General features: G+C 38.9%; 1 protein-coding gene across 50 annotated transcripts in view; it reads right to left on the reverse strand.

The window, feature by feature from the left end:
• The window catches only part of CLASP2 (cytoplasmic linker associated protein 2), a 180,004-nt gene that overhangs the window by 80,167 nt on the left and 72,452 nt on the right, over positions 1–27,385 (reverse strand). For all 50 annotated transcript variants that reach the window (XM_060402732.1, XM_060402731.1, XM_060402745.1 and 47 more), the window contains 9 exons: positions 24,826–24,918; positions 21,218–21,363; positions 18,276–18,411; positions 10,735–10,805; positions 8,539–8,598; positions 7,210–7,287; positions 6,376–6,543; positions 2,034–2,089; positions 694–867 (listed from right to left, as the gene is read on the reverse strand). In XM_060402732.1, the coding sequence (XP_060258715.1) occupies positions 694–867; positions 2,034–2,089; positions 6,376–6,543; positions 7,210–7,287; positions 8,539–8,598; positions 10,735–10,805; positions 18,276–18,411; positions 21,218–21,363; positions 24,826–24,918 (982 nt within the window). The remainder of the gene's footprint in view (positions 1–693; positions 868–2,033; positions 2,090–6,375; positions 6,544–7,209; positions 7,288–8,538; positions 8,599–10,734; positions 10,806–18,275; positions 18,412–21,217; positions 21,364–24,825; positions 24,919–27,385) is intronic.

Here is a 27,385-nt window from a genome sequence, read left to right on the forward strand (position 1 = left end):
TGTGTCTAACACCATTTAATGAATAATTTATGCTTTCCTCACTGGATGTAGCTCTGCCACCTTTACCATGTACCACACACCCCCCCAGAATCTCTGCACTTCCTATGGACTGCCAATGGTTTGCCTGCCAGTGTTCTATCACTATTACTCAAGAGAAAGAAAAATGAAGCACAAAAGTAAGACAAATAATATGGCTAACAAAACCGGAAACTTTTAAGGTTGATGGATATAAAAAACAAACTCTGAATGGCTTTGGAGATGTATGTTTAAGTTTTGATTATGATTAAGCTTTGCAGTTTTCCCAGATTCCCAAAAGCCTTTACCTTCTTGGGAAGGGAACAGAGATAGGAGAAGGGGAATGGAGAAGCTGGGCGTAAGACCAGACTTCCTCAGTAACCAGCAGCTGGCTGTGGCAGTAGTGCAGAACTGTGGAAATAACTCTACAGGCAAATCAAGAGCTGTTCCTTTGATCAAGATGATTAGGAAGAGGAGAAATAAGGCATTTTAGATATCTCAGAACTACATTCCAAGGACAGAATCATATAAAATGTACGGACTATTCATAATTAGAAAGAATGAAATAGAGATGATAAAGCTTTCACCACGATCAGTTACTGAAATTAATGATGGTTCCCTAGTGTCCTGAGACCAGGGAGAAGATGCAGCACAATTTCCTGTAGTGAGCTGTCTTACCTAGCGATGCATAGGAGCCTGGGTTCAGGGCCCCTGCGCCTAACCGCCCACTTCGCACAGCCTGACCGGCAGCATGGTGTGCCTTGGCGCCGGCGGCAGCATTCACATCGATGTCGCTTCGTGAACGCTGCAGGCTTCCAGGAAGAGAACTGGCTTTGCTGCTGCCTGCTGATACTATGAAAACCAAAGGAAAGGTAACCTCTATTATTTTCATCATTGCAAAGGGCATAAAAATTATACAAACTTGAAATCACCACAAGATATTGAATGATGATCCAAAAAGGAAATAGTGGCCAAATGGATACTAGAAAAGTATCTATTTCTAGATTCTACAAAAGTACTTTAAAATCAGGATGCCTCAGTTCCAATGTTGCTGCAAGTAAATCTTCTTGGACAATTTTTTCTCAATATTTCTCTGCCTCATTTCCCCCTTTCAAAAAAATGGGAAAAAATAACTATACTTTGTAAAACTTCATAGGATTGTTTTGTAAATGAAAGGATGATATTTACAACTGATTCATGAAACTGAAGTGCTACACAAGATAAATAGGTGACAGCAAGGCTACTGTTTGACCATAAAAATAATGCAAGTAGAACCAGTCCAGGGATAAGATAATTAAGAAAACAATTCAGGTTCTGCCACTCTCAGGCAATGCAAATTAAGTCATTAAATTTCTGGTGTTTAACGGCTGAGATGCTGAAAGAAGTCACCTCAGTTCAAAAATGGACCCAAATAAATATTAAAACATAAAAAATAAAATAAAAATACATTTCTCATGTTTAGTTTTTCAGTTTTAATAAGGAGTTTTATAAACTCTGAGTTATGACCCATTAATAAAGCTGTGAAATTAACTGAGTGGGTCAGGATGGCACTTTAAAGAAATGAAACAAAACAGAAAACCAGAGTGTGTCACAAGTAAAGGTAAGTAGACTTCCTGGAACTTCAGGTTACACTATACACATATATTGACATATAATACACCACATGTTACACGTATGTTGTAGGTATATAATTACATATACATTGTAGGTAGTACATGTATATGGTATACAAACACAGGTTGTGAAGTGTATATGTGTGGCATTTACAATGTAAAATGATTTTCTCCTTGTTGGTCACATTAAAACAGTTTAAAAGCTATTGTTTTTAACTGTTTAGCTTTTAAACAGTTCTAATGTGCTTCAAAAACTTTTAAGGAAACCTTTATAAATGTTTTAAACTTTTAAATTCTTGATGACACTCTGAGTGAGAAAAGCCTTTTACATAGTAACTTTTATTTATAAAGTCACTTTAACTTTATTAAGTAAAATATGCTATGACTCTTAAAAAGGCAATTTACCTCTTCCAGCCACAGCAGATGGGTTTGCTGTAGACCATTTTGCAGAAAAAGGGCGACTGCAAGGTAAAAAGAAATACTTTTAATAATTTATCACTGAGATTTCTGAAGAGTTGAGAAGTACTTGGTTTTAATTTTTCTTTAACAAATTACTTCCAAACAGTTGTCATGTATAACTGGTATCTAAATTAGTTGTGAGGCAAAAATGAAATACTAGCACTGAATAAAGACTGTAAGCTCTACAGGAACAGGGACCAGGCGGCTGCTATTCACTCTTGTCCTCGGCACACATATTATACCGGGGAACTCAATAATGGCACTCTCCAACACTTTTATTCTGAGGTATTTTACTTAGAAGGAGAGAGAGGGAGTACTATTCCCAGTACACAGGGAGTTCAGTGAAACCAAAGCCTCCATCACCTAAGTCGTAACAGTTGTGGCCACTGGAAAGTCAAGCAATTACTCTAGATACAATGCCATCTACAGTAGTGCTATTAAGTGTTCCTGTGGGGGGCAAGAGAAACAAAGCTGCAAACTGCTGCTGAGGGTAACGCGTATTAACATGATTAGAAAGCAAAACAGCCAGAATCATTTCAAAAGAATCCACTGCCTCCTTTAATATCTTTCCTGGTTACTTACCTTTAACTACAATGTTACTCTGCAGCCCCAAAATAAACATATCTAAGTGTGTAAGAGGGTCTGGAAAGTAAACCTATGAATTTTATTTCACTTTATCATATTACTCGTTTGTTCACTTGCTTGTCGTGCTATGTGGCTTGCGGGATCTTTTAAGATTTCATCATTCATCTTTGGCTGCGCTGGATCGTTGCTGCTGTGCCGGCTTCCTCTAGCTGTGGTCCCAGGCATTCTCGTGGAGGCCTCTCTTGCGGAGCTCAGGCTCTGGAGCGCGCGGCTTCAGCAGCTGTGGCTCTTGCGTGGCAGATCACAGGCTCAGCAGCTGTGGCCCGCGGGCTTGGTGCCCTGTGGCGGGCACAATCTTCCCAGACTAGGGACCGAGTCTGCATTCTCCGCATTGGCGGGGGATTCTTAGACCACTGGACCGTCAGAGGAATTAGCCTGTGGGATTTTTAGTTTCCAGACCAGGGACTGAACCTGGGTCCGTGACAGTGAGAGCAGAGTCCTAACCCCTGGACTGCCAGGGAATTCCCTATCTACAAATTTTAAAGGTGAGGGGAAGAGAGGTTAAATGTCAGACTACTGAAAATATTCTTAAGTTATTATTGTGTATAAGTCGCTCAGCTGTGTCCGACTCTGTGACACCATGGACTGCAGCCCACAAGGCTCCTCTGTCCATGGAATTCTCCAGGCAAGAATACTGGAGTGGATTGCTATTCCCTTCTCCAAGGGATTTTCCTGGCCCAGGGATCGAACCCGGGTCTCCATGTTGCAGGTCAATTTTTTACCGACTGAGTCACCAGGGAAGCCCTAAGTTATTATTATTAAATGGCAAATTTGGCATTTGGTTATCAAACCCAATATTATATTATTTTTATAATTGTCTCCTAAAACTGTTATGTTGAGGCAGATTGATTCAAGTCCACAGATTTCAAAGTTGTTTACATTTAAAGATGTTCTACTAGACTAAGATCACTGGAAAAACCATAGCCTTGACTAAACGGACCTTTGTTGGCAAAGTAATGTCTCTGCTTTTCAATATGCAATCTAGGTTGGTCATAAACTTTCTTCCAAGGAGTAAGCATCTTTTAATTTCATGGCTGCAGCCACCATCTGCAGTGATTTTGGAGCCCCCCCAAAATAAAAGTCTGACACTGTTTCCACTGTTTCCCCATCTATTTCCCATGAAGTGATGGGACCAGATGCCACGATCTTCATTTTCTGATTGTTGAGCTTTAAGCCAACTCTTTCACTCTCCTCTTTCAGTTTCATCAGGAGGCTTTTTAGTTCTTCTTCACTTTCTGCCGTAAGGGTTGTGTCATCTGCATATTTGAGGTTATTGATATTTCTCCTGGCAATCTTGATTCCAGCTTGTGCTTCTTCCAGCCCAGCGTTTCTCATGATGTACTCTGCATAGAAGTTAAATAAGCAGGGTGACAATATGCAGCCTTGACGTACTCCTTTCCCTATTTGGAACCAGTCTGTTGTTCCATGTCCAGTTCTAACTGTTGCTTCCTGATCTGCATACAGGTTTCTCAAGAGGCAGGTCAGGTGGTCTGGTATTCCCATCTCTTTCAGAATTTTCCACAGTTTATTGTGATCCACACAGTCAAAGGCTTTGGCATAGTCAATAAAGCAGAAGTAGATGTTTTTCTGGAACTCTCCTGCTTTTTCAATGATCCAGCGGATGTTGGCAATTTGATCTCTGATTCCTCTGCCTTTTCTAAAACCAGCTTGAACATCTCGAAGTTCACGGTTCACGTAATGCTGAAGCCTGGCTTGGAGAATTTTGAGCATTACTTTACTAGCATGTGAGATGAGTGCAATTGTGTGGTAGTTTGAGCATTCTTTGGCATTGCGTTTCTTTGGGATTGGAATGAAAACTGACCTTTTCCAGTCCTGTGGCCACTGCTGAGTTTTCCAAATTTGCTGGCATATTGAGTGCAGCACTTTCACTGCATCATCTTTCAGGATTTGAAATAGCTCCACTGGAATTCCATCACCTCCACCAGCTTTGTTCGTAGTGATGCTTTCTAAGGCCCACTTGACTTCACATTTCAGGATGTCTGGCTCTAGGTGAATGATCACACCATCGTGATCATATCATGGTTTTTCCATTAGTCATGTATGGTTGTGAGAGTTGGACTGTGAAGAAAGCTGAGTGCCGAAGAATTGATGCTTTTGAACTGTGGGGCTGGAGAAGACTCTTGAGAGTCCCTTGGACTGCAAGGAGATCCAACCAGTCCATTCTGAAGGAGATCAACCTTGGGTGTTATTTGGAAGGAATGATGCTAACGCTGAAACTCCAGTACTTCCGCCACCTCATGCAAAAAGTTGACTCATTGGAAAAAGATCTGCTGCTGGGAGGGATTGGGGGCAGGAGGAGAAGGGGACGACAGAGGATGAGATGGCTGGATGGCATCCCGACTCAATGGACGTGGGTTTGAGTGAACTCCAGGAGATGGTGATGGACAGGGAGGCCTGGCATGCTGTGATTCACGGGGTCGCAAAGAGTTGGACACGACTGAGCGACTGAACTGAACTAAACTAGGGTAAGATAAAATATCTTATTTAGATCCTTGCTACTGAAAGAATGGTCCATAGACAAAAAGCAATGACATCCCCTAGGAATGTGTAAAACATGCAGAATCTCAAGTCCCATCCCAGATTTACTTCATCAGATTCTGTATTTTAACAATGATCTTCAGCAACTCATATACAAAGTTTGAGTACAACAAGTAAAAGTAAAGGGAAAAAAAAGCAACAAAGCTCATTCAAGGTGAAGGATTTATCACAAATTTAAATAGAGGTTTAGGTACAATTATTCCTACAATAATTATTTTTTTAAATCAAATCGTATCTTCTTTTACTCTGAAAACTTGTAAGCCACTGAACTCTTATTTAGTGAGTACTTCCTCCAGTTGTGCCCCAGATACCTCTCCTGCCCACCCTGGTACCTGTCCTGGACCAGGAAGTTGCCAAGGCAACTAGCAATCTTTGTGGGGGTGAAGACCCTAAAGACACAGAAACTACAGCGAGGCAGACTGATATTCTGTGAGCTGCTCTTCCCTAGAGAAATCTGCAGATATTTCTGGCCACTGCTAGGGATCTTAGCCATCTTATAGGGCTAGAGAAACAGAAAACAGGGCATAACTGCCAAGGCAGCAAGGGTATGAGGTGACCAGCACAACGATCAGAGTGGAGTTACAGAGAAGTGAGCCAAACACTAGGTAACTCTGTCCCCGGAGGGAGTTGCTAAAATCTCAAACTACGCCAGAGGCAAGGAAAGAAAGCAATGGCGTTTTTACCAGTCACACAGTGCTGTGTAAAAGTTTTAAAGACGATTTCTGAATCTCCATTATAATCCCTCCATAACAGTGCCCTAGAAATGGGCTACTTACTATATGGACTATTTTGGGTGTATTAAAAAAAAGTATACAAATTAGTGGTTTCCAGTCTTTCTCAAAGAAATGAACATATTCTAACAAAATATGTCTGAAACTATTCACACAAACTTTGAATCCCTAAACTCAATCCAATGAGAAGAAGCTATACAAGCGTGTAATCCAACCCCTGAGGCAATAGACCAAAGGAAATAAGCACATTCAGTCATTTCAAGGCTTTAAGAAGAAAGCAACCATCCAACTTAAGGAACTCTGTGGAGCTGAAAAGAGGAAGTAATTAGTAATGATCCTTTATATGACCTTACTTGAGGCTTTCTTGGGAGCTAGATGAGGACCTGTCTGATTGTGGAAGAGATGCTACACTGCCAGAACTCTTTAAGTAAGTCTGAAGACTCTTCTGATAAGACGGCTCGAGGGAATTATACAGTGTTTCAGCTTCACCGGGGAAGTGGTTTCTAAGACCCATATATGTCCTGTAAAACAAACAAACAACAAAATTTAAGGGTTTTTTCTAAAAAACCAAAAACACCTTAAAGAAATAACTGCATGATTACACACTAACCGTAAAATGTGTACATTCAAGAAGAGCAAAAGTTTTTAACCCTAAAGGTTTTAATATAGCCACAATGTGCCAACTGAATACTTTCTAAATTAAACAAGTTTTTGGAGAAAGACAACAGGCTTTTGAGAAAAGGAGATCTCAGTTAAAAACCTGACTATAATCCTTACAATTTGGGTGGCCTTGTGCAAACTTCCAGAACTCCAAACTTCACTTGCCAGAGGAGATAGCACCTTCATTGGATCATTTTAAGGATTAGAAAAGAACATATACCTACTGCCCTACAAAGTATCAGGTACATAACAAATGTTCAGTAAATTAGGTATTGTTATTCACAACAAAAGTGAATATGTTATGATGTAATACGAATACTGATGGATAGATAAACAACAAGGCTAAGTGAACTATTAAGACAACCAGTACAGGTTTAATGGAGAAAAATCAATCTCCACTTGACTAAACAGCTGATCAAATACAATACTTGGGACACTTTCGATATTTTCATTCTCCCAGTATAATTTCTGTCGAAGAAAAGCCCAAAGTATGTTTAAACCACCACAAAAATACCTTATAGACTTACTTTCTTGCCTCCACTCTTGCCTCAGCATCAGCATCATGAATTCCCTTCTTAATAGTTTCAACCAAGACAGCTGCATGTCTATAAAATAAAGTGCCTTTAGGTTCATGTATAAAACTGTCTCTCTCACCACAAACGATACTGCCTATATACTATATATCACACATCAATCACAAATGGGCAAGGGAGAGAAAAAAGGTAACTAGCATATACTGTTGGAGCAGGAAATGGCAACCCACCCCAGTGTTCTTGCCTGGAGAGCCCCAGGGATGGGGGAGCCTGGTGGGCTGCCGTCTATGGGGTCGCACAGAGTCAGACACGACTGAAGCGACTCAGCAGCAGCAGCATATAATAATGAATCTAAGACTGCAGCATTTCCTAATAATCCGCCCCACACATTTTGCTCATGTATGGTTTCCTTCTGACAAGTCAAACATTATAAACCTGAACATAATTATTTTTAGATGGAGTCCAGATAAATAGCACTAAAATTTTAAATTTTTCATGAATTAAAGAAAATCTTTTGTGTGGTTCCTCAGTAACCTACCAGTGTAGAAATGTGCTAGTAGTAAAATCAGTTACAGCTAACCAAACTGAATAGCAGCTGCCACAAAAGAACGTAAAGAAAGCTTGGAATTATATCATGCCTGCAGTAAACAACATATTCTATTTTTTTTTAATGGGTTGTGAATAGATTTAATGCTTTCCATAAGAATGGAAAATCAGAATGTATTCAACATAAATACATGTATATCCCAAGCGTCATATGAGAAACAAATGAGAAATACAGCCATACAAATGGCCAGTGACTGACTAGCTGCCCATATTTTCCTCTTTTTCACAGCAGAGTTTCATTAAACATTGCCCAGTATATACATGGCCAATGACACCTGACAGCTGGTGTGGAGAAATCTGCCAACAAATCTCTCTTACGTTTTTGATCTCTTTCCTCTGAAAAGAAGAGCCTTTCTTCTATCCTAAATCATTCATTACTTGATTAATTGCACCTTGGGAAACCTATCTTACATGAGTAGAGATACATTTTAAAATACCTGCCCAATTTAACCTGGAATTTCTTATATAACCTGGAATTTCCTGCCCAATTTAACCTGGAATTTCTTGCCCATTCACCTAAGAGACCCTTATTCACCCCACAAAGAAGAAAATCACAGCTACGATGAATAAGAGGAACACCTCAGCTTTAAAGGAAAAGCAGTACAAATAACTTTTAAAGGAAAATGAGAAATAATGCAAAACCAATAGCATCAAGTTCTAAAGAAGTGATGACAGAGGGGAGGGGAGAGCGGCAGAAGAGGAAGAGCCGGTGCGTACCTTTCCAATGAGTGAGTCTGCCACTCCTGTAATAACAAATCTAAAAATTCAAATGAGCGCCTGAAAAATAAAAATACTATTAACTAAATGCTGCAACATTAATACTCAGCTATATAATTTTATAACTAAATGCTAATTAATACTTTCTTCTATAATTCTGCATCTTGCCTTCTGAATTAAAGTATAAGACATATTTTTATATATTTTTACTCTCAAATACTTAACTCTTTTTAAGACTCCAACTATTCCTATGCTTAACAGTTCAAAAAGACCTTAATTTTAACTTGGAAATGTTTCTCAAATATAAAATTTAACTTAAAAGATACTTATCAAACACCTACTGTGCACTAGAAACTGAAGACACGGAATGGTGGCCGAGAAAGCTACGAGGTCAACCCAAACACCACATGCGAAACAGCACGTAATCCTCACCCTCTCAGCCTGCTCGTGGAGCCCGCATGGTACAGACCAGGAGATAACACGGAGGTTAAATTAACGTGCCCACAGTCACAGAGCTGGGACTTAAACCCTGACATTTTAACTCGAGCGATCACAGCGTGAAGCAGCTGACATCACCTCCCTCATCCACATCCAATAATCACGTCTCAATTCTGTCTGAAATCTCTTGAACTTACTGAATAAAGTCTCCTTCAGTCAATTATCACAAATACAGCTCCAGTTTTCCACCCCTTACATTTCCATGAGTTGTAAGAAGTCCTACTTAATTAAACCAATGCTTCTCATTGTCCCTTTTTAATCACTGTTCACAGCTGGAATAAAAACTAGGATGGATGACATTACTTCTCACCAAAAACTGCTTATGAAACAATATTTGAATTTCTCTTCCACTCATTCAAAGCTCTCTATACCCTGCCTGACTCCTACCGATCTCCTTTTTCCCCGCAGTCAGCCTCGTTTCCTACTGAAACCTCCCCTTTATCACAGCTTCTGGGCTCAGTGGCCTGTCCAATGGCTCTGCAGCCTGCAGCACAGCTTTCCATCTCTGCTATACCTTACTTCCCTTACAGGAATTGAAATGCTCCCCATTTTCAGGATAATTCTATGATGCATTTCCTGACTTCCTCTTCTCTGTTACATTCCTAATTTTCCAATTACCGTTTTACTCAGTGTAAGACAGTGATTGGTAAATCTCTTCTGTAAAGGGCCTGAGAGTAAATATTTCAGGCAGCAAATATTTTAGACTTTGAGAACAACACAGTCTCTATCTCATTTTTTTCCCACCTTTTTAAACACCTTTCAAAAATGTTAAGATACAGTCTTAGCTTGTGCCTGTACAAAACTAGACTGTTGGACAGATCTGCCCAATGGACTGTTATTTGCTGACCCTGATGTAAGAGAGAGGTAATTAAACAACTGTCCCCAAATTCCAAATCACTTACAGGTAACAATGATATCTGATTTTTCCGAACATTCAAAGTACTTAAATAAACATATTTATCAAACAAAAAAGGGGAAAGAGTTTTTTACAATTTCCTTAAATATCCAACACACAAATCTTGTGTTTTGTCTTCAGCACTAATGGTGCCAGTGGTGATACCGCTGATATCAAAGACTGTAGAAATAATGAGACAGACACTGACAGACTGACACTATGACTGTATACTCTGAGCCAAACACTATGTTCATGTCTTCCAGTGTCCTTCTCATTTAACCCTCACAGCTCTGTGGGGTCCACATCATTAGGCCCACTAACATACACAGACATGAGGTTTAGGGCAATTAAATGACTGCCCAAGGCAGGATAGTCAATCAAAGTTGTAGGATTCTATTTAAGGGCTGACTCTAGACTCCAAACTCTCTGAAAACCAAAGAAATAGTGGCCCAAATAAAATGTGGGAGATCTGGGTTTGATCCCTGGGTTTGGAAGGTCCCTGGGCAAAGGGAACAGCTACCCATTCCAGAATTCTGGCCTGGAGAATTCCATGGAGAAGTCCATGGGGTCGCAAAAAGTCAGACACGACTGAGCGACTTTCAGACACACTTCACTACGAAAAGGCCAAGAAATGTGGATAGTCGTAATAAGCACTTTGTTCCTTTTTCCCTTACATAAGATAAAAACTTTAATTAGGGTTCTAGAAGGCAAGAAATTGATGACAACTAATTTTTGTACCCAACTAAGAATCAGACATAACGCAATGTTCAACATAAAGCTATACTAAGGTTTTCAAAACTTACCTCCTTACAGGAACTGATTTCGATGTGCAATTGCTGGTTATTAAAGGTATAAGTCTGGGTACATGAGTATGCTGAAAAAGACAGTTTAGAAGCGGTTGAGAAATACTGTGTACCTTACATAATCTCTTCCTTTACTTGCTTTGCATTCAAGTATTTAGCTATATTAGAAAAGAACAAAAATAACCATAAAATCAGATTTTGAAAGAAATTAAGACCAGTCAAAAGGTTTTCCCAAATTAAAGTGATAGTAACGATACAATTTCGGAAGGGCAGATGTGGTTGTAATATTAAATAATAAAGACAAGTTAACTGGTAACTACAGAGAACTGTTAGGACAGTGTACTTTGGGGGGAACCAAACACATACTGGTCTTATTTTTTGAGGTACCATGGCTACTGCTCGAGAGCATAGTAATTGCTATGTCATCAAGGCAGGTTATCAGAGTGAATCTGCATAATTATTAAGAATGCACCTTGAAATGGTGATTTTAACTGAACTCTCATCCTGGCTGAACCACAGCTCTCTAGAATTCAGGTATACAATCTTCTGATTTCCATTAGTAACTCTTACATTCTTCTTTAGTGAGAGTGTTTGTGTGTTAGTCGCTCAGTTGAGTCTGACTCTTTGCGAGCCCATGGACTGTAGCCTGCCAGGCTCCCCTGTTACTGGGACTCTCCAGGCAAGAATAGCGGAGTGGGCTCCCATTCCCTTCTTCAGGGGATCATCCCGACTCAGGGATCGAACCTGGGTCTTCTGTGTTACAGGCAGATTCTTTACCACCTGAGCCACCTCTTTAGTAAAGCAAACACTAAGAAGTTCACAAAAGATGCTAAAATAAAACAGTAGCCTAAGGATACATATTTGATGCTTTAAATCTCCTATTTTTCTTCTGAGCTGATGGTACAGGCTGGGTTACCTAGGGAGCAGGCTGTGAGATGGAGTACAGCCTTTTTAATATTAAGCAGTGCTTCTGGGATCAACATCGGTGGAAGTGAGAAGGAAGAAGGAATAGGCAAAGGAAGAAATCAATCTGTGATAGAGCCCAAGGACCTCTTTACCCAAAGTCACTAGGGAGCTCTGGAAGACAGTCTCAAAATGGTCTAAGATGGCCAAAACTCTGCTTTTCTACGTCAGTCAGTTTACTGGATATGGGCCATAACTAGGAAAGGGCAAGACTTCAGGAAAGGCAGATATCTGCAAGCTTCGCAGGCTTTGAAGAGGCTGCAGCTGAAGGCTGTCAGCCCAGAGCTTCCGTACTTGTGAGGAAACAAGTCTTAGAGTGAAGGAAAAAGTGAGTGGCCACAACTAACTCAACCAACACAGAGGGAAAACTTTTTTCAAGTCTGACAGAGGGAAGCCACCCACAGACCTGAAGTTGTTCAAGATGAGGATAATGCACCACAGGGCTGACCTGCATGTTATTCAACTGCTATATCCAGCATGGAAGGGCTCTGTGGACTTGCTCCCCTAGCACCAGGGACCAGTTTTGTGGATGAGAAGTTTCCCATGAACAGGTTGGGGGTGCGGGGGCGGTGATCGTTTTGGAATGACTCGAGTGTGTTACATTTATCATGTACTTTATTTATATTAGAGCATCCAGAAGAACTCATCCCTGAACATTACTGAGGAGTTAAAGAAAGCCCAAGGGGACTCCCTAGCCACAACATACCACATAGCAGGTCTCACCTACCTTCTTCCTCCTCTCTCTCATGATCTCAAAATCCTACTGCCGCTGATTAACTCTTATTAACAACACAGTGGCAGAGATAGGGCTAGAGACTAACCTATTGCTACACCATATTCAGGGGAGCTATTCCAAAGGAAAATAAGTGATCCTCACAATTACAGATGATGCATTCAACCAAATACTAAATCAGAACAACTCAGAAGCAGGCCCCTGAGAAACAAACAAAAATACAGAAACCAGGAAATAATGTAAAACAACAACCACCTGATTCGTATTTTCTGTGAGACGACGGGACATGTTACTGTCTCAAGAACATGAGACAAGCTCATGAAAAATGGGCAAGCTGAACACAATACATAAAGTAGAAACAAACCAAAAAATGGCAAGTTGGGTCCTGTCAAGTAAGCAGAATTTAAAGGATTTTTCCTGAGAACATATCAACTGAAAGACAGGAAACAAGCAGAAGCAATAAATAAATGAAACATGAAAAGTAACATAAATCTGAACAAACTTCGTTTTAGTCAGAAATCTTGCTCCTCTGTGTAAAGACAGCACAAATGAAAGAAGCTGTGAGGGAGCTCCTAGCAGAGAGACTCTCCTGCAAAGCTCCCTAAGGCAGTGGTGGTGCTGTTTTTAAAGAAAAGAATCAAACAATATCTCACTATAAAAACAATAAAGAGTTCAGAAAACAATTCTTTGTGAAAAGGAGATAATTCTGAGAGAAAAGAAATGTGAACCTGAAGTCCAATTTTTGAATTCTTGTATAATGGCAAAGCAAAGCCATTTAGAAATATGAAAAGACAAATATCTACGAAAACTGAGAATACACTGCTGCTGCTGCTAAGTCACTTCACTCGTGTCTGACTCTGTGCAACCCCACAGACGGCAGCCCACCAGGCTCCCCCGTCCCTGGGATTCTCCAGGCAAGAACACTGGAGTGGGCTGCCATTTCCTTCTCCAATGCATGAAAGTGAAAAGTGAAAGTGAAATCGCTCAGTCGTGTCCGACCCTCAGTGACCCCATGGACTGCAGCCTTCCAGGCTCCTCCGTCCATGGGATTTTCTAGGCAAGAGTACTGGAGTGGGGTGCCATTGCCTTCTTAGAACACACTAAGATCAAGCAAATATTTTTAATGTTAAGAGTCCTAATAAAGATTGGGCAGAAATAAAAGCAGAAAAAAAAACCCCACCATAGTCAACTTTAGTTGCTGGAAATTAATTCAGCGGTTAAGGGGAAAACAATGACACAAAAAGATAAAAATATATACTTTTTATTTTTTTTTAATATATACTTTCCAAAAGGATGGGGAAGTAAAAGAGAATTTATTCTTGACACTGACAAAGAACAAGAAACTTTTAAGAAAAAAAGATTTTTAAAAAAAATGAGACCATAAAGAACTAGAATAATACAAACAAACTAGATTTAGCAATGAATAAAGCTCTCTATAAATGAATCCCATATTTCACAAATACTAAAAGACTACCTATGTAAATATATGATGTACTCTGATACTAAGAAAATTTGGGTTATTCAATGAAGAAGAAATTGTACCACCAAATTCTCTGATCAGAAAGTCATCAAATTACAAAATGATAAGAATGACAAAAGAACCATCTGAAAATGCAGACAATATCCTTATGTAATTCAATGAGAAAGTTGAAATGGAAATTAAAAATGACTGAGAAATATAAAATAGAGTGTGGTAAATCTAAATCACTGGATGCTGCTAATGCCAAACTCAGAACACAACATTATGATAAGAAAGCCTTATGTGATTAAACAATAAAAACGATGACAAAGTGAGAATATACCACAAAAATCTAGGGTAAGAAAAGAAGTAAGCCACAGCAAGTCAAATAAAGTAGTTAAAAAACATAAATATAGAAATTAAACAACTAGAAAAAAATAAAAGAATCCCATGGGTACCAATGTAACAAATTTGAAGCTTATAAAAAATCTCTTAGCAATACCTCTAACAAGTATTTTCCTTTTTTTTTTTTAAAAAAAGAACATATAATAATACAAAATGGTAATATAACCATGGTAGAAGAAGCTTTTCTTAAATTAAGAATATACAACCTCATGTCAAGAGTCTTCTTAATTAAAGTATTAGCCAACTGCATCTAGCAGTATCATACTGTCAAATGGCCTAGCAGAATTCATTTCATGAATGTACAATGGATAAATGAAGAGAAACAATCATTTCTAAAGGGATATCTGACAAGATTCCAAATCTACTACTGACCAAAATTTAGCAAAATATAAATAGGAGGAAATTCTCAGACCTAATCCAGAATATCTAAAAACTCATCTCAGAGGTCATATTTAAAGCACTCCTATTAAACTCAGAGAAAAAAATAAAGATTTCAATAATTTCCACCAGTTTTGAACACTGTTACGAAGGTGCCAGATTTAGTGAAGCTTACAAAAATATTAAAACAGAAAGAAAAGGGACATTTTCCAAGACAGATTCATAGATTTCTTCACAGGCACTAGATTTTAATGCTAAAAGACACCTGATACAGCAGCATTAGAAAGAGATATAATTTACCAAGAGAGGAAAAATTGATCAAAGAAACTGGAAAGGCATTTAAAAAACAGACCCGTGTATTTACGGAAATTTACTATAAGAAGAGAGTGGTAGTTTAAGAAAAGACTGAACTATAATCTACTATACGCTGTGGGGTCAACTGGTTTTGTATCTGGGGGAAAACAAAGTCAGATCTCCATATTTTACACAAAAATAAAATTAAGTTGATCTCAACCTAAGAAACAAAATCATAAAAGGTTCAAAACTGAATATTTTTATAACTGAGAAATGGGGAAGGTTGTTTTAAGTTTATATAACAAAACCCACAAAAATAGCATTGTCTCAAAACAAAAAAATTTCAAATTTCTCTACATATCAAGTGTAGCTTAAACAATATATGAAGAAATGACAAACTGGTAGAAAATATTTACAAGTAAAATTAATATACAGTTGTCCTGCAGTGTCCACGGGGATGGTTCTGGGACCCTGTGAGGATACCAAAATTGGGGGATATACAAATCCCTTACATACAATGGTACAGTATTTGCATAAAACCTATACATTTTTTTTCCTGTATACTTTGTCATCTCTAGATTACTTAATTAGTTAATATAAAGTAAATGATACATACATAGTTGTAATTATTATAAATGTTACAGAAACAGATGCCAGTAGAAGGCAATTCAAGTTTTGCTTCTTGAAATGCACTATAATTCTTTGCCCCGCAAATATTTCTGATTTGAGGTTGGTTGAATCCACAGATGCAGAACCCATGGATAAGGAAGACCAACTGTTCTAATAGCATAGAAAAAAAGTGAGGAAAAATGCACAGAATATAAATTGGCAATCCTTAGAAAAACTATTAGAGGAAAAAAACACCTAATATTTTCTAATAATCCAAGAAATGCAAAGTAGAATATGAAATAATATTCTTCAATTATTAAATTTTAAAACCATTAAGATACTAATAATACACAGTGTAGGTAAAGGAAGGAGAAAAAGAATTTCACAAACTTCATGGAGAAATATGGTGAGGACAGCTTAATATTATGCCCTTTAACTAAGAACTGACTTAGACATCAAAAAGAATTAAACAAGGGAAGCTGCTTGAGTACATGAAGTTTAAAAAGCAAGAGTAAAAAAAACATTATTTTTACATATATATAAAATATAAATGCTACACTTACATTTTGTAGCAAATATAGTTTGTAGAGGCACAAAACAGAGGTTTGGAAAAGTACATCCTGAATGGCTAGAGTGGTGAGTTGTAGAAGAGCAAAATTTAAAGATTTAAGTGGGGAAGTTTTACATTTTTAACTCTTCTTCTGCCACCTTTAAGAGGTAGATGATGAGAAATACTAAGAATTTGTTGTCATCTTTTACCACTGCTTGTAACATTTTTACTGTTTAACATTTGCCTGTTACTGCAGAAGCAGAAGATATTAAGAAGAGGTGGCAAGAATACACAGAAGAACTGAACAAAAAAGATCTTCACGACCCAGATAATCACGATGGTGTGATCACTCACCTAGGGCCAGACATCCTGGAATATGAAGTCAAGTGGGCCTTAGAAAGCATCACTACACACAAAGCTAGTGGAGGTGATGGAATTCCAGTTGAGCTGTTTCAAATCCTGAAAGATGATGCTGTGAAAGTGCTGCACTCAATATGCCAGCAAATGTGGAAAACTCAGCAGTGGCCACAGGACTGGAAAAGGTCAGTTTTCATTCCAATCCCAAAGAAACGCAATGCCAAAGAATGTTCAAACTACCATACAATTGCACTCATCTCACATGCTAGTAAAGTAATGCTCAAAATTCTCCAACCAGGCTTCAGCAATACGTGAACCGTGAACTTCCAGATGTTCAAGCTGGTTTTAGCAAAGGCAGAGGAACCAGAGATCAAATTGCCAACATCTGTTGGATCATCAAAAAAGCAAGAGAGTTCCAGAAAAACATCTACTTCTGCTTCATCGACTATGCCAAAGCCTTTGACTGTGTGAATCACAACAAACCGTGGAAAATTCTGAAAGAGATGGGAATACAGACCACCTGACCTGCCTCTTGAGAAACCTATATGCAGGTCAGGAAGCAACAGTTAGAACTGGACATGGAACAACAGATTGGTTCCAAATAGGAAAAGGAATACGTCAAGGCTGCATGTTGTCACCCTGCTTATTTAACTTCTATGCAGAGTACATCATGAGAAACGCTGGACTGGAAGAAACACAAGCTGGAATCAACATTGCCGGGAGAAATATCAATAACCTCAGATATGCAGATGACACCACCCTTATGGCAGCAAGTGAAGATGACCTAAAAAGCCTCCTGATGAAAGTGAAAGAGGAGAGTGAAAAAGTTGGCTTAAAGCTCAACATTCAGAAAACTAAGATCATGGTATCTGACAGTGTCAGACTTTATTTTGGGGGGGGGGGCCCTCCAAAATCACTGCAGATGGTGATTGCAGCCATGAAATTAAAAGACGCTTACTCCTTGGAAGGAAAGTTATGACCAACCTAGATAGTATATTCAAAAGTAGTGATATTACTTTGCCAACAAAGGTCCATCTAGTCAAGGCTACGGTTTTTCCAGTGGTCATGTATGGAAGTGAGAGTTGGACTGTGAAGAAAGCTGAGCACCGAAGAATTGATGCTTCTGAACTGTGGTGTTAGAGAAGACTCTTGAGAGTCCCTTGGACTGCAAGGAGATCCAACCAGTCCATCCTAAAGGAGATCAGTCCTGGGTGTTCACTGGAAGGACTGATGTTGAGGCTGAAACTCCAATACTTTGGCCACCTCATGAGAAGAGTTGACTCATTGGAAAAGACTCTGATGCTGGGAGGGATTGGTGGCAGGAGGAGAAGTGGACGACAGAGGATGAGATGGCTGGATGGCATCACTGACTCGATGCACATGAGTCTTGGTGAACTCCAGGAGTTGGTGATGGACAGGGAGGCCTGGCATGCTGCGAATCATGGGGTCGCAAAGAGTCGGACATGACTGTGTGACTGAACTGAACTGACCTGTAACACTATTTACACACACATTCTCACACATGCACATGCATATTGTGCCTATTCTGTATACAGCATCTTACTTTGCAATCCTCTTTACTATTTAAATTTCATTAATACCTGTGTATTCCTTTTTTTTTGTATTCCTTTTATTATCAGAAAAATTATTCAAAAGTAATTTTTTTCTTGGCGTTTAAAAAAAATTCCAATGATTTATTTAAGTACATTGAAAGAGAGAGACAGAGACAGACAAATGGATAGGCAGACATACAGAGGAAGACAGGAAAAAAAAAAGAAAGGAAAAGAACCTACCCGAATTATGAATCTGATTGCTGCACATCCAGAAGTCGCCATGACTTTCGCACTGTTGGGGACGAGATTAAAAAGTGTAGGTACAATGGCTTCAGCGCCATGATCAAACTTGTTTCCCAAAACTGTTGAAAGATGGCTATAAAGGAAGACAAAAAATGTTGTGTTAGAAAAATAGTTTAACATTAAATATAGGTAGGACCATATAATTTTAAAATATTCTTTTACTAAATTAACTTAAAATCTTTATTTTAACCAGTTCTAAAATGGCAGAAAAACAAAAGAGAGAAAGGGAAGTGCAGATATTACATTTTTCTTTCTTTTCCCCGACCTTTTACAGTCTAGTGCACAGTTGAATTTTGGCATTTTAAGCATCTCTCTGCAACAGAGAAGCCATCTGATCTCAGAATTTAAGCATTAACATGACAGGTAAAACACTCAGCTCTGACTGTCCTGATGTTTAGTCTTTATTTTCATTCTAATGCCCCAGTATCAATCTTATATTCAACATATTGTACAAACAAGTAAAATCTTACCCAAATCAGTATTCTGCTATTTGTATTAATGGTACCACTACTATTTCAGTCACAAATACTTCCTGACATTTTTGGCATAGGATTTCAGAATTCTTGATTGAAAATAGAACTCTACCATACACTGGTTACCAGCTTCCCTGGTAAACAGATGGTAAAGAATCTGCCTGCAATGCAGGATACCCAGGTTCAGTCCCTGGGTTGGGAAGTTCCTCTGAAGAAGGAAATGGCAACCCGTTCCAGTATTCTTGCCTGGGGAAAATTCCATGAACAGAGGAGCCTGGTGAGCTACAGTCCAGGGGGTCACAAGGAGTTGGACACAACTGAGCAACTAACACACATACATTGATTGCTTCCCAGGTGGCACCAGTGGTGAAGAACCTGCCAGCCAACGCAGGAGACATAAGGGACATAGGTTTGATCTCTAGGTAGGGAAAATCCTCTGGAGGAGGGCATGGCAACCCACTCTAGTATTCTTGCCTGGAGAATCCCATAAACAGAGGAGCGTGGCAGGCTACAGTCCACAGGATCACACAGAGTTAGATATGACTGAAGTGACTTAGCGTGCACAGATGCACTAGTTAGTTGGGTGACTCTGAACAAATGTGTCTTCTCTTTCCAAATTTGCAGTTAAACAACTAATCCAGCCTAATTAATTTAATATGGTTTAGTCTGACTTTGGGTAAAACACTTAGGAAGAATGCTGTAAATACATTTCTGACAAGGTGCAGAAATGGTTAATTTCTATATAGTTATACCTTTTTAGAATACAGTTAGCTCCAAAATATCAGATTCCTGATTCACAGCAGTACTCAGACCTATTTACTAGTGTTCAGTTACACATCCAGTTTTCCCTTGTGAAACTCAAATGAGAAGCAGGGGAGGCCACCTGTGCCCTGATGTTACTGTCTTCCTTTAAAGTGTGAGCCTTCTGTTCTGGTGAGCAGGTGAGGTCCTTTGCAAGTAGCCTCATCTTTCCCAGCTTGTTAGGAGGGGTAGCCTGAGAGTACTCAGCTTCCAGAGTAGCCTGAGCAGTACGTTTCCTACACCACGGCCTTTCTGGGGTCTCAAATGCATGCCCTGGGGGTTTGACAAGGTCTCTCCAGTCTGGCTCCTCAAAACTTGTACCTGTCCGAGCCCATGCAAGTTGGCTTCCAGCAGTAGGTCTTTCCTGCCCCCACGGAGTTGTACCTTTCACATGCACAGATTAGTATTCAACTAGACTCATGGATCACCTATGCAGACTTCTATAGCTCTTTTTCTGTGTAGCTCTCTTCTCCCCAGTATTCTGCACTGAAAAGTTGAGCCACTTCAGCTTTCAGAACCTCCCATCTCTTCTCTTGTTTCTTCTTCAACTCAGTAAGACTGTTTTGCTCTGCCTGGGTTCTCCCTCCCCCTCCCTGGTTCAGAAATGCATCCAGGTCAAAACTGTGCCGATGGTACTGTTCAACTGATTTGTTTCAAGAATTACAGTCCTGCTCTGTCTGCTGTCTATTATCTGTACACAGCTGTCTTATACATTTTCTCCAGTTTTCTAATCCTATACCAGTTATTGCATCATGGCAAGAAGCGGAATTCTCATCATGAAGTATTTTTCAAGGTTATGATTTGCAGATTTTTGTTTTGTTTTGCTATCAAGAGATACTCAATTATTTTGGTATATTGACTTGTATCTAGCAACCACGCTACATGGTCCCTTAATTATACTCTTTTATTAATTCCTATCTTTTTCTGCATGGATAATTATATCATCTGTTAATAAGGGCAGTTTTGTTCCTTTTCTAGCAATCCTCATAGTTTTCATTTCCTGAGTTTTTTAGTTTATTTTTTTCTGTTCTGACTAGGACATCTAATATGATCCAGATTATAAATACTAATAGTATGTATCTAAGTGTTCCCTCTCTCCAAAGGAAGGCTTATACAACAATATATACAACAAATTTTTTTTTTTCGGTCAGGAGCAGCAGTAAAAGGAGTTCAAGCGTTCCACCATCCTTAAATTGTAGAAAAATATAAACATACTGAATAAGGTTTAGACTTTGATAAGTTAATGATGGATGTTACAATTCGAGGACAATTGCTAAAATGTCAGAAAAAAAGCTTACTATCCAAATTAGCAAAGAGAACGTTACATAAGAAGAGACCTATTCATTTTTTTCTTACACTCACAGAGTCAGTGGCCAAAAATCTACCAGTAGACTTGTGACACAAAAACACATTTCAAAGTTGGTATAAAGTACTATTAAGAAAGATTTTTTTTTCAAAATCACACAAATTTAATCCTTATGCATATGATTTTTGGATCATGCTTTAGGGGGGTTATCCTACTAGTGCTTTACTGAATGAGCAATTCAATCAATGAGCCCGAAATTAATTCATAAATAATACTTATCACAAAAAGAGTATACTTACGCTACAGTAATGCAAGCTTCTCTAACCACTTGGGATCTAAGATCCTTAGCTGAAAGTTTAAGTGCTCCATCCAACAAGCGTAAATGCTGGAAAAAGCAATCATATTGTGCAGCTCCAGCAACAAGCAATGATCGAATTTTCTTTAGCTGAAATAAAGAAAGTTTTCATTACTGACATTAAAAAGTAAAGCAGTATGAAAAAATAAACAACTTCCTAAACATTATTTGAATAAAATTTTTTAAGTTTTCATTAGATTTTATAACTATATTCAGACATTTTAACAGCATTAAACATAAATAAACATGTGAAGAAACAAACAAAACAGCTTTCTGGAAAAGAACATTACAGATTTAGTTATATGTATAATAGACATATATAATGTTTGAGTATATAAATAAATCTTAAAGTTTTAAGGGAGTCTATTTAAAATTGTGACAAAAGACACACTTAGGTGACATGGAAGTTAAAAGTTTACCTAAATAATATCCATTATTATGTAGAATCTCATATTAATTTCGGAAAAGGCAATGGCAACCCACTCCCGTCTTGCCTGGAAAATCCCATGGAGGGAGGAGCCTGGTGGGCTGCAATCCATGGAGTAGCTACGAGTCGGACACAGCTAAGCGACTTCACTTTCATGCACTGGAGAAGGAAATGCAACCCACTCCAGTGTTGTTGCCTGGAGAATCCCAGGGATAGGGGAGCCTGGTGGGCTGCCATCTATGGGGTCACAGAGTCGAACACGACTGAAGTGACTTAGCAACAGCAGCAAATTAATATCTGAGCTTTTCTGAATTATTTTTTTAAATTTAAATTTGTTTAGTTTAATTGGAGGCTAATTACTTTACAATATTGTATTGGTTTTGCCATACATCAACACGAATCTGCCACGGGTGTACACATGTTCCCCATCCTGAACCCTCTTCCCACCTCCCTACCCGTACCATCCCTCTGGGTCATCCCAGTGTACCAGCCCCAAGCATCCTGTATCCTGCATCGAACCTGGACTGGCGATTCGTTTCTTATATGATATTATACATGTTTCAATGCCTTTCTCCCAATATCTTTAAAAGTTAAAAAAGATGAACTAAAGATGGAAAGTATAAAAATAAAATATTGTGAATATTAAAAAAATAGTTGAAAAAATATTATATAGCCTTAAGTATATATAAGGAAGGGAAACTATCGTAAGCAGAAATCAGGAGGCATCTAAATGAGATTAACTAAAAAAATCACCATATGATAGGAAACAATTATCTGTAACACAACAGTACAATGCACAAGGAATGGCAATGAAGTAAAAAAAAGACAACCAAATATTTCATTGGCTAAAATAAATACAAGGAAATAAGCTCAACCTTACTAGCGATAAGCAAATGCAAATTACAACAAAGACACACCATTTTCCTTCATTAGCTGGGCAAAAGTTAAGATTCAGTAACACCCAGTACCAGACAGAAAACAGATATTCTTACTGTTAAGTAGATCATGAATGACTAATATCTTTGTTCGAAATATTTTGGCAACATCTACTGAAATAAAACTGTATCTATTCTTTACCCATCAACCTCATTTATAAAAATTTAACCTACAAAAATAAAAATACCACTGTTATAAATACATGCAAAGATGTTTATTGCAATCTTGTTGATACAGCACGAAACAGAACAAGTCCATCTTACTTTCTAGAAACATACCGCCCACCAAAACTGAATGAAGAATTCACAGGTAATCTGAACACTCTGATCACTGATCATGAAAAGTTTACAGAATCTGCAATTTAAAAAAGCTCCCTGCAAATGGAAGTCCATGACAAGATGGTTCACTGAGGAATTCTATCAGACATACAAAAGAGAACTTATACCAAACCTTCTCAAACTCTTTCAAAAAGAGGGACTTCCCTACTGGAATGGCTGAGATGCTGCACTCCCAATGCAGAGGGCCTGAGTTCAATCCCTGGTCAGGCAACTAGATCCCACATGTCACAGCTAAAAGAGTCCCCATGTCACAACTAAGACTTGGTGCAGTCAAATAAATAAATAAAACAAAAAGAAAAATTCTTCCAAAGACTAAAGTAGAGGGAACCTTCCCAAAGTAATTCTATGAAGCCACCATCACCCTACTATCAAAACCAAAGACGCTACCAAAAAACGAAAGTACAGGGCAATATCTTTGATGAATACAAATGAAACAATCCTCAATAAAATATTAGCTAACAATCCAATCACATATGAAAAGGGTCATACACCTTGATCAAGCTGGATTCATCCCAGGGTCACAAGGACGGTTCAACATCTGCAAATCAAGCAATGCGACAGAGCACATCAACAAAAGAAATCACAGGATCATCTCAACAGATGCAGAAAAAACATCTGACAAAATTCAACAACCATTTATGATAAAGACTCTTACCAAAGTGGGTATAAAAGAAACATATCTCAACATATCTCAATAAAAGCTATTTATGAAAAACTCACAGCCAATGGTTTATGACAAACCCAAACTCAACACTCAATGGTAAAAAGCAGGAAACACTGCCATTAAAATCTGAAACAAGACAAGGATGCCCACTCTGCCACTTCTGTTCAACACAGTATTTATTAGAACTCTTAGTAACAGGAATCAGACAAGAAAAAGAAATAAAAGGTATCCAAATTGGAAGGGAAGAGGTAAAATTGCCATCACATGCAAGCAGCATGATTTTATAGAAAACCCTACAGATGCCACACTAAAACAATTACAACCACTAAATGGATTCAGCAAAGCAGCAGGATACAAGATCCGTTGCATACAGAAACCTGTTGCCTCTCTTTATACTAACAATGAAGTATCAGAAAGTAAAAAAAAACTTTAAAAATCACATCCATGGTGGCTCAGACAGGAAAGGATCTGCCTGTGTTTGATCCCTGGGTCAGGAAGATCCCCTGGAGAAGGCAATGGCAACCAACTCCAGTACTCTTGCCAGAAGAATTCCATGGGCAGAGATGCCTGGCAGGCTACAGTCCATGGGGTTACAAAGAACTGGATACAACTGAGGGACTAACACTTTCATTACATATGTGTATTACATACACACACACCTAGGAATAAACCTGACCAAGCTGGTAAAAGACATTCAGTGGGAAACATAATACACTGATAAAGGAAACCGCAGACGAACCAAAGAAATGAAAAGCTATCCTGTGCTCTTGCACTGGAAGAATGAACACTGTTAAATGGCCATACTGTGAAAGCAATCTACAGATTTAATGCCATCCCTAGGAATCCCTAGATTCCTACCAAAAGTGCCCAGGAATTCCCTTTACTCCACAACTATGTAACCCAAAGGAAAGCCACGGCACTGGGCCATCAGTGAAGCTCAACAAGAAACACAGGTGGAGACACTAACAAATGGATAAGAAAGACTCTTCCCGAACAGCGAAACAGAAAAAAATGCACCCTGAGAAAGGCCTATTATCTCAATTTGTTTTCCAGAGTGAAATACTACTTATCAGACTCTATTTCCCAAGCAAATACCAGACAGTACTACTACTAAATTTCCAAGTTTTTGAAAAAGAACACTGGGGGGAAAAATAGAGAGAGAAGAAAATAAAAAATTGAACACTTACTGCATTGGCACGCTGATCCCAGTCATGTTTGTCATCTGACAAAATTTCCCTGATTTTATTTAACGTTTCTTCAAGTTCTCGACTAGAATAGATCTTAAAGAAAAGATGCAAAATGATAACATTACTATTTCTTGCCACAACAAAATGATGCCCTGATGTTTAAAATAATCATTTAAGTAACAGTATTTTTCCCATTTTGGCACCATTTTTAAAATGAAGAATGGAAATACATTACAAACAATAATAAAATAAAATGCTTTATCTTCCTTACCAGTTACGTAGGTAAGGGTATTTTCTCCACTCATAAGTAACTTCAAATATACTCTTAAAACGCTTTGTCATTTAAAAACAAAATACAAATATCCTACAGATTAGTAAAAATAGGAATGATTCCTCAAAATGACTTCAGGCATATAACAAATCTATTGCATTCATAGAGAGTGAAAAAGTTAGCTTAAAGCTTAACATTCAGAAAACTAAGATCGCAGCATCCAGTCCTATCACTTCATGGCAAACAGACGGGGAAACAGTAGAAACAGTGGTTGACTTTATTTTTCTGGGCCCCCAGATCACTGCAGATGGTGACTGCAGCCATGAAATTAAAAGACGCTTACTCCTTGGAAGAAAAGTTATGACCAACCTAGACAGCATATTAAAAAGCAGAGACATTACTTTGCCAACAAAGGTCCGTCCAGTCAAGGCTATGGTTTTTCCAGTAGTCATGTATGGATGTGAGAGTTGGACTATAAAGAAAGCTGAGCACCAGAGAATTGATGCTTTTGAACTGTGGTGTTGGAAAAGACTCTTGAGAGTCCCTTGGACTGCAAGGAGATCCAACCAGTCAATCCTAAAGGAAATCAGTCCTGAATATTCACTGGAAGGACTGATGCGGAAGCTGAAACTCCAATACTTTGGTCACCTGATGTGAACAACTGACTCACTGGAAAAGACTCTGATGCTGGGAAAGATTGAAGGCAGGAAGAGAAGGAGACGACAGAGGATGAAATGGTCGGATGGCTCACCAACTCAATGGACGTGAGCTTGAGTGAACTCCAGGAGTTGGTGACGGACAGGGAAGCCTGGCGTGCTGCGGTGCACGGGGTCGCAAAGAGTCGGCCACGACTGAGCGACTGAGCTGAACTGAGTCCATGCTCGACAGCAGCCAGGAGAGGCGCTCCCTCTCCCCCAGAGCTGACTGCCAGGCACCTTTCACTCACTTAGCAAGTGTCCTCACAACAAAGATGCAACGTTCTAGGCATGAAGGACACTGGTTAGCAAAAACCAAGCATGGCTTTTGCCCCAGCAGCATATAATCTAGTCGGGAGGGAAAAGAATTAATCAAATGATATAAAATATGAAATTACAAACAGAAAGTACCACCAAGGAGAATTAGCACTGTCATGAAAGTGAACATGTAAGAGGGAAGTGAACTAGTGAGGAAAGTGAAACATGAACTGAGGCAGATATCATCAGACAAACAGAGATCAGTGAACAGCACGTGCCAGGCCCTGAAAGAAGGCCAAGTACAGTAGTAAAGAGCGCAAAGGAAACCAGGCAAGGAGCCAGGGACCCAGGCCTAAGTCAGTCAGCACATAGGATTTCTCTACATCACAGTCAAGGTTCAGAGGTGGACATGTGACCCAAATCAGTTTGATTAGAATGAAATACAAGTTGTACATGGTCAACCAGGAAAAGAGACAGACTGTAGTGAGGGTCTGAGGCTCGAACAGCTGCAGCCATATTGCTGACCACATGGGAAGCCAACGTAGAAGGATCCAGAAATAAGGCCTCACAAAGAACAGGGTTCTGGATGCCATCTGAGTGGCACACACGGACACCTCAAAACGGCCCTGTTTATGTTTTTCACTTTTATCAGCCATTAAATTCCCCTTTTACTTAAAAGGAAACAAAAACTTGCCAGAAACAAGAGTGCGAAGGGGAGCAAGGCATGAGACAAGGCAGAAGAGGTCAGAGGGGGACCAGGTAACATTCAGTTAGAGAAGGACCACTGGAGTGTCTGAGCCTTTCTCCCTCCTGCTTTCCCTGCTAAGTTAGGGATCAGCAGGAATAATTCCTAGGTGTCTGACTCTTGTACCTGTTTAAGTAATGGTTTCCACACGAAACACTGGAAGAGTACATTGAAAGGAGAAGATCATGAATCCAGCTGTGCACAGGTTGAACCTGAGATGCCTCAGAGATGCCAAAGAAACAACAGGTGGAAAAATTGCTTTCACAATAAAGAGACGTCTGGCTTAGAGATAAAAACCTAAGCATTATCTATGTGAAGGCAGGAACTAAAGCCATAGATTTGAAGGAAGTGACTTAGTAAGAAAATGGAGAGTAAGAAGAGAGGCCTAAAACTAAACCCTTAAGAAATCTCAAATATTCAACAGTCAAATAAAGAAGGGTGCAGCTATAAAGGAGAAATAGATGAAGCAGACAAAAAGATAGGGGGAAAAAAATGAAAGAACACTGTTCACAAGCACCTTTAAAAAAAAATAGTGGATATACTGAGACACTATAATGTAATATGACTCAACGGTATGGATTTAATTATATC

This window comes from Ovis aries, chromosome 19, assembly GCF_016772045.2.
Source record: "Ovis aries strain OAR_USU_Benz2616 breed Rambouillet chromosome 19, ARS-UI_Ramb_v3.0, whole genome shotgun sequence".
Lineage (NCBI taxonomy): Eukaryota > Metazoa > Chordata > Mammalia > Artiodactyla > Bovidae > Ovis > Ovis aries.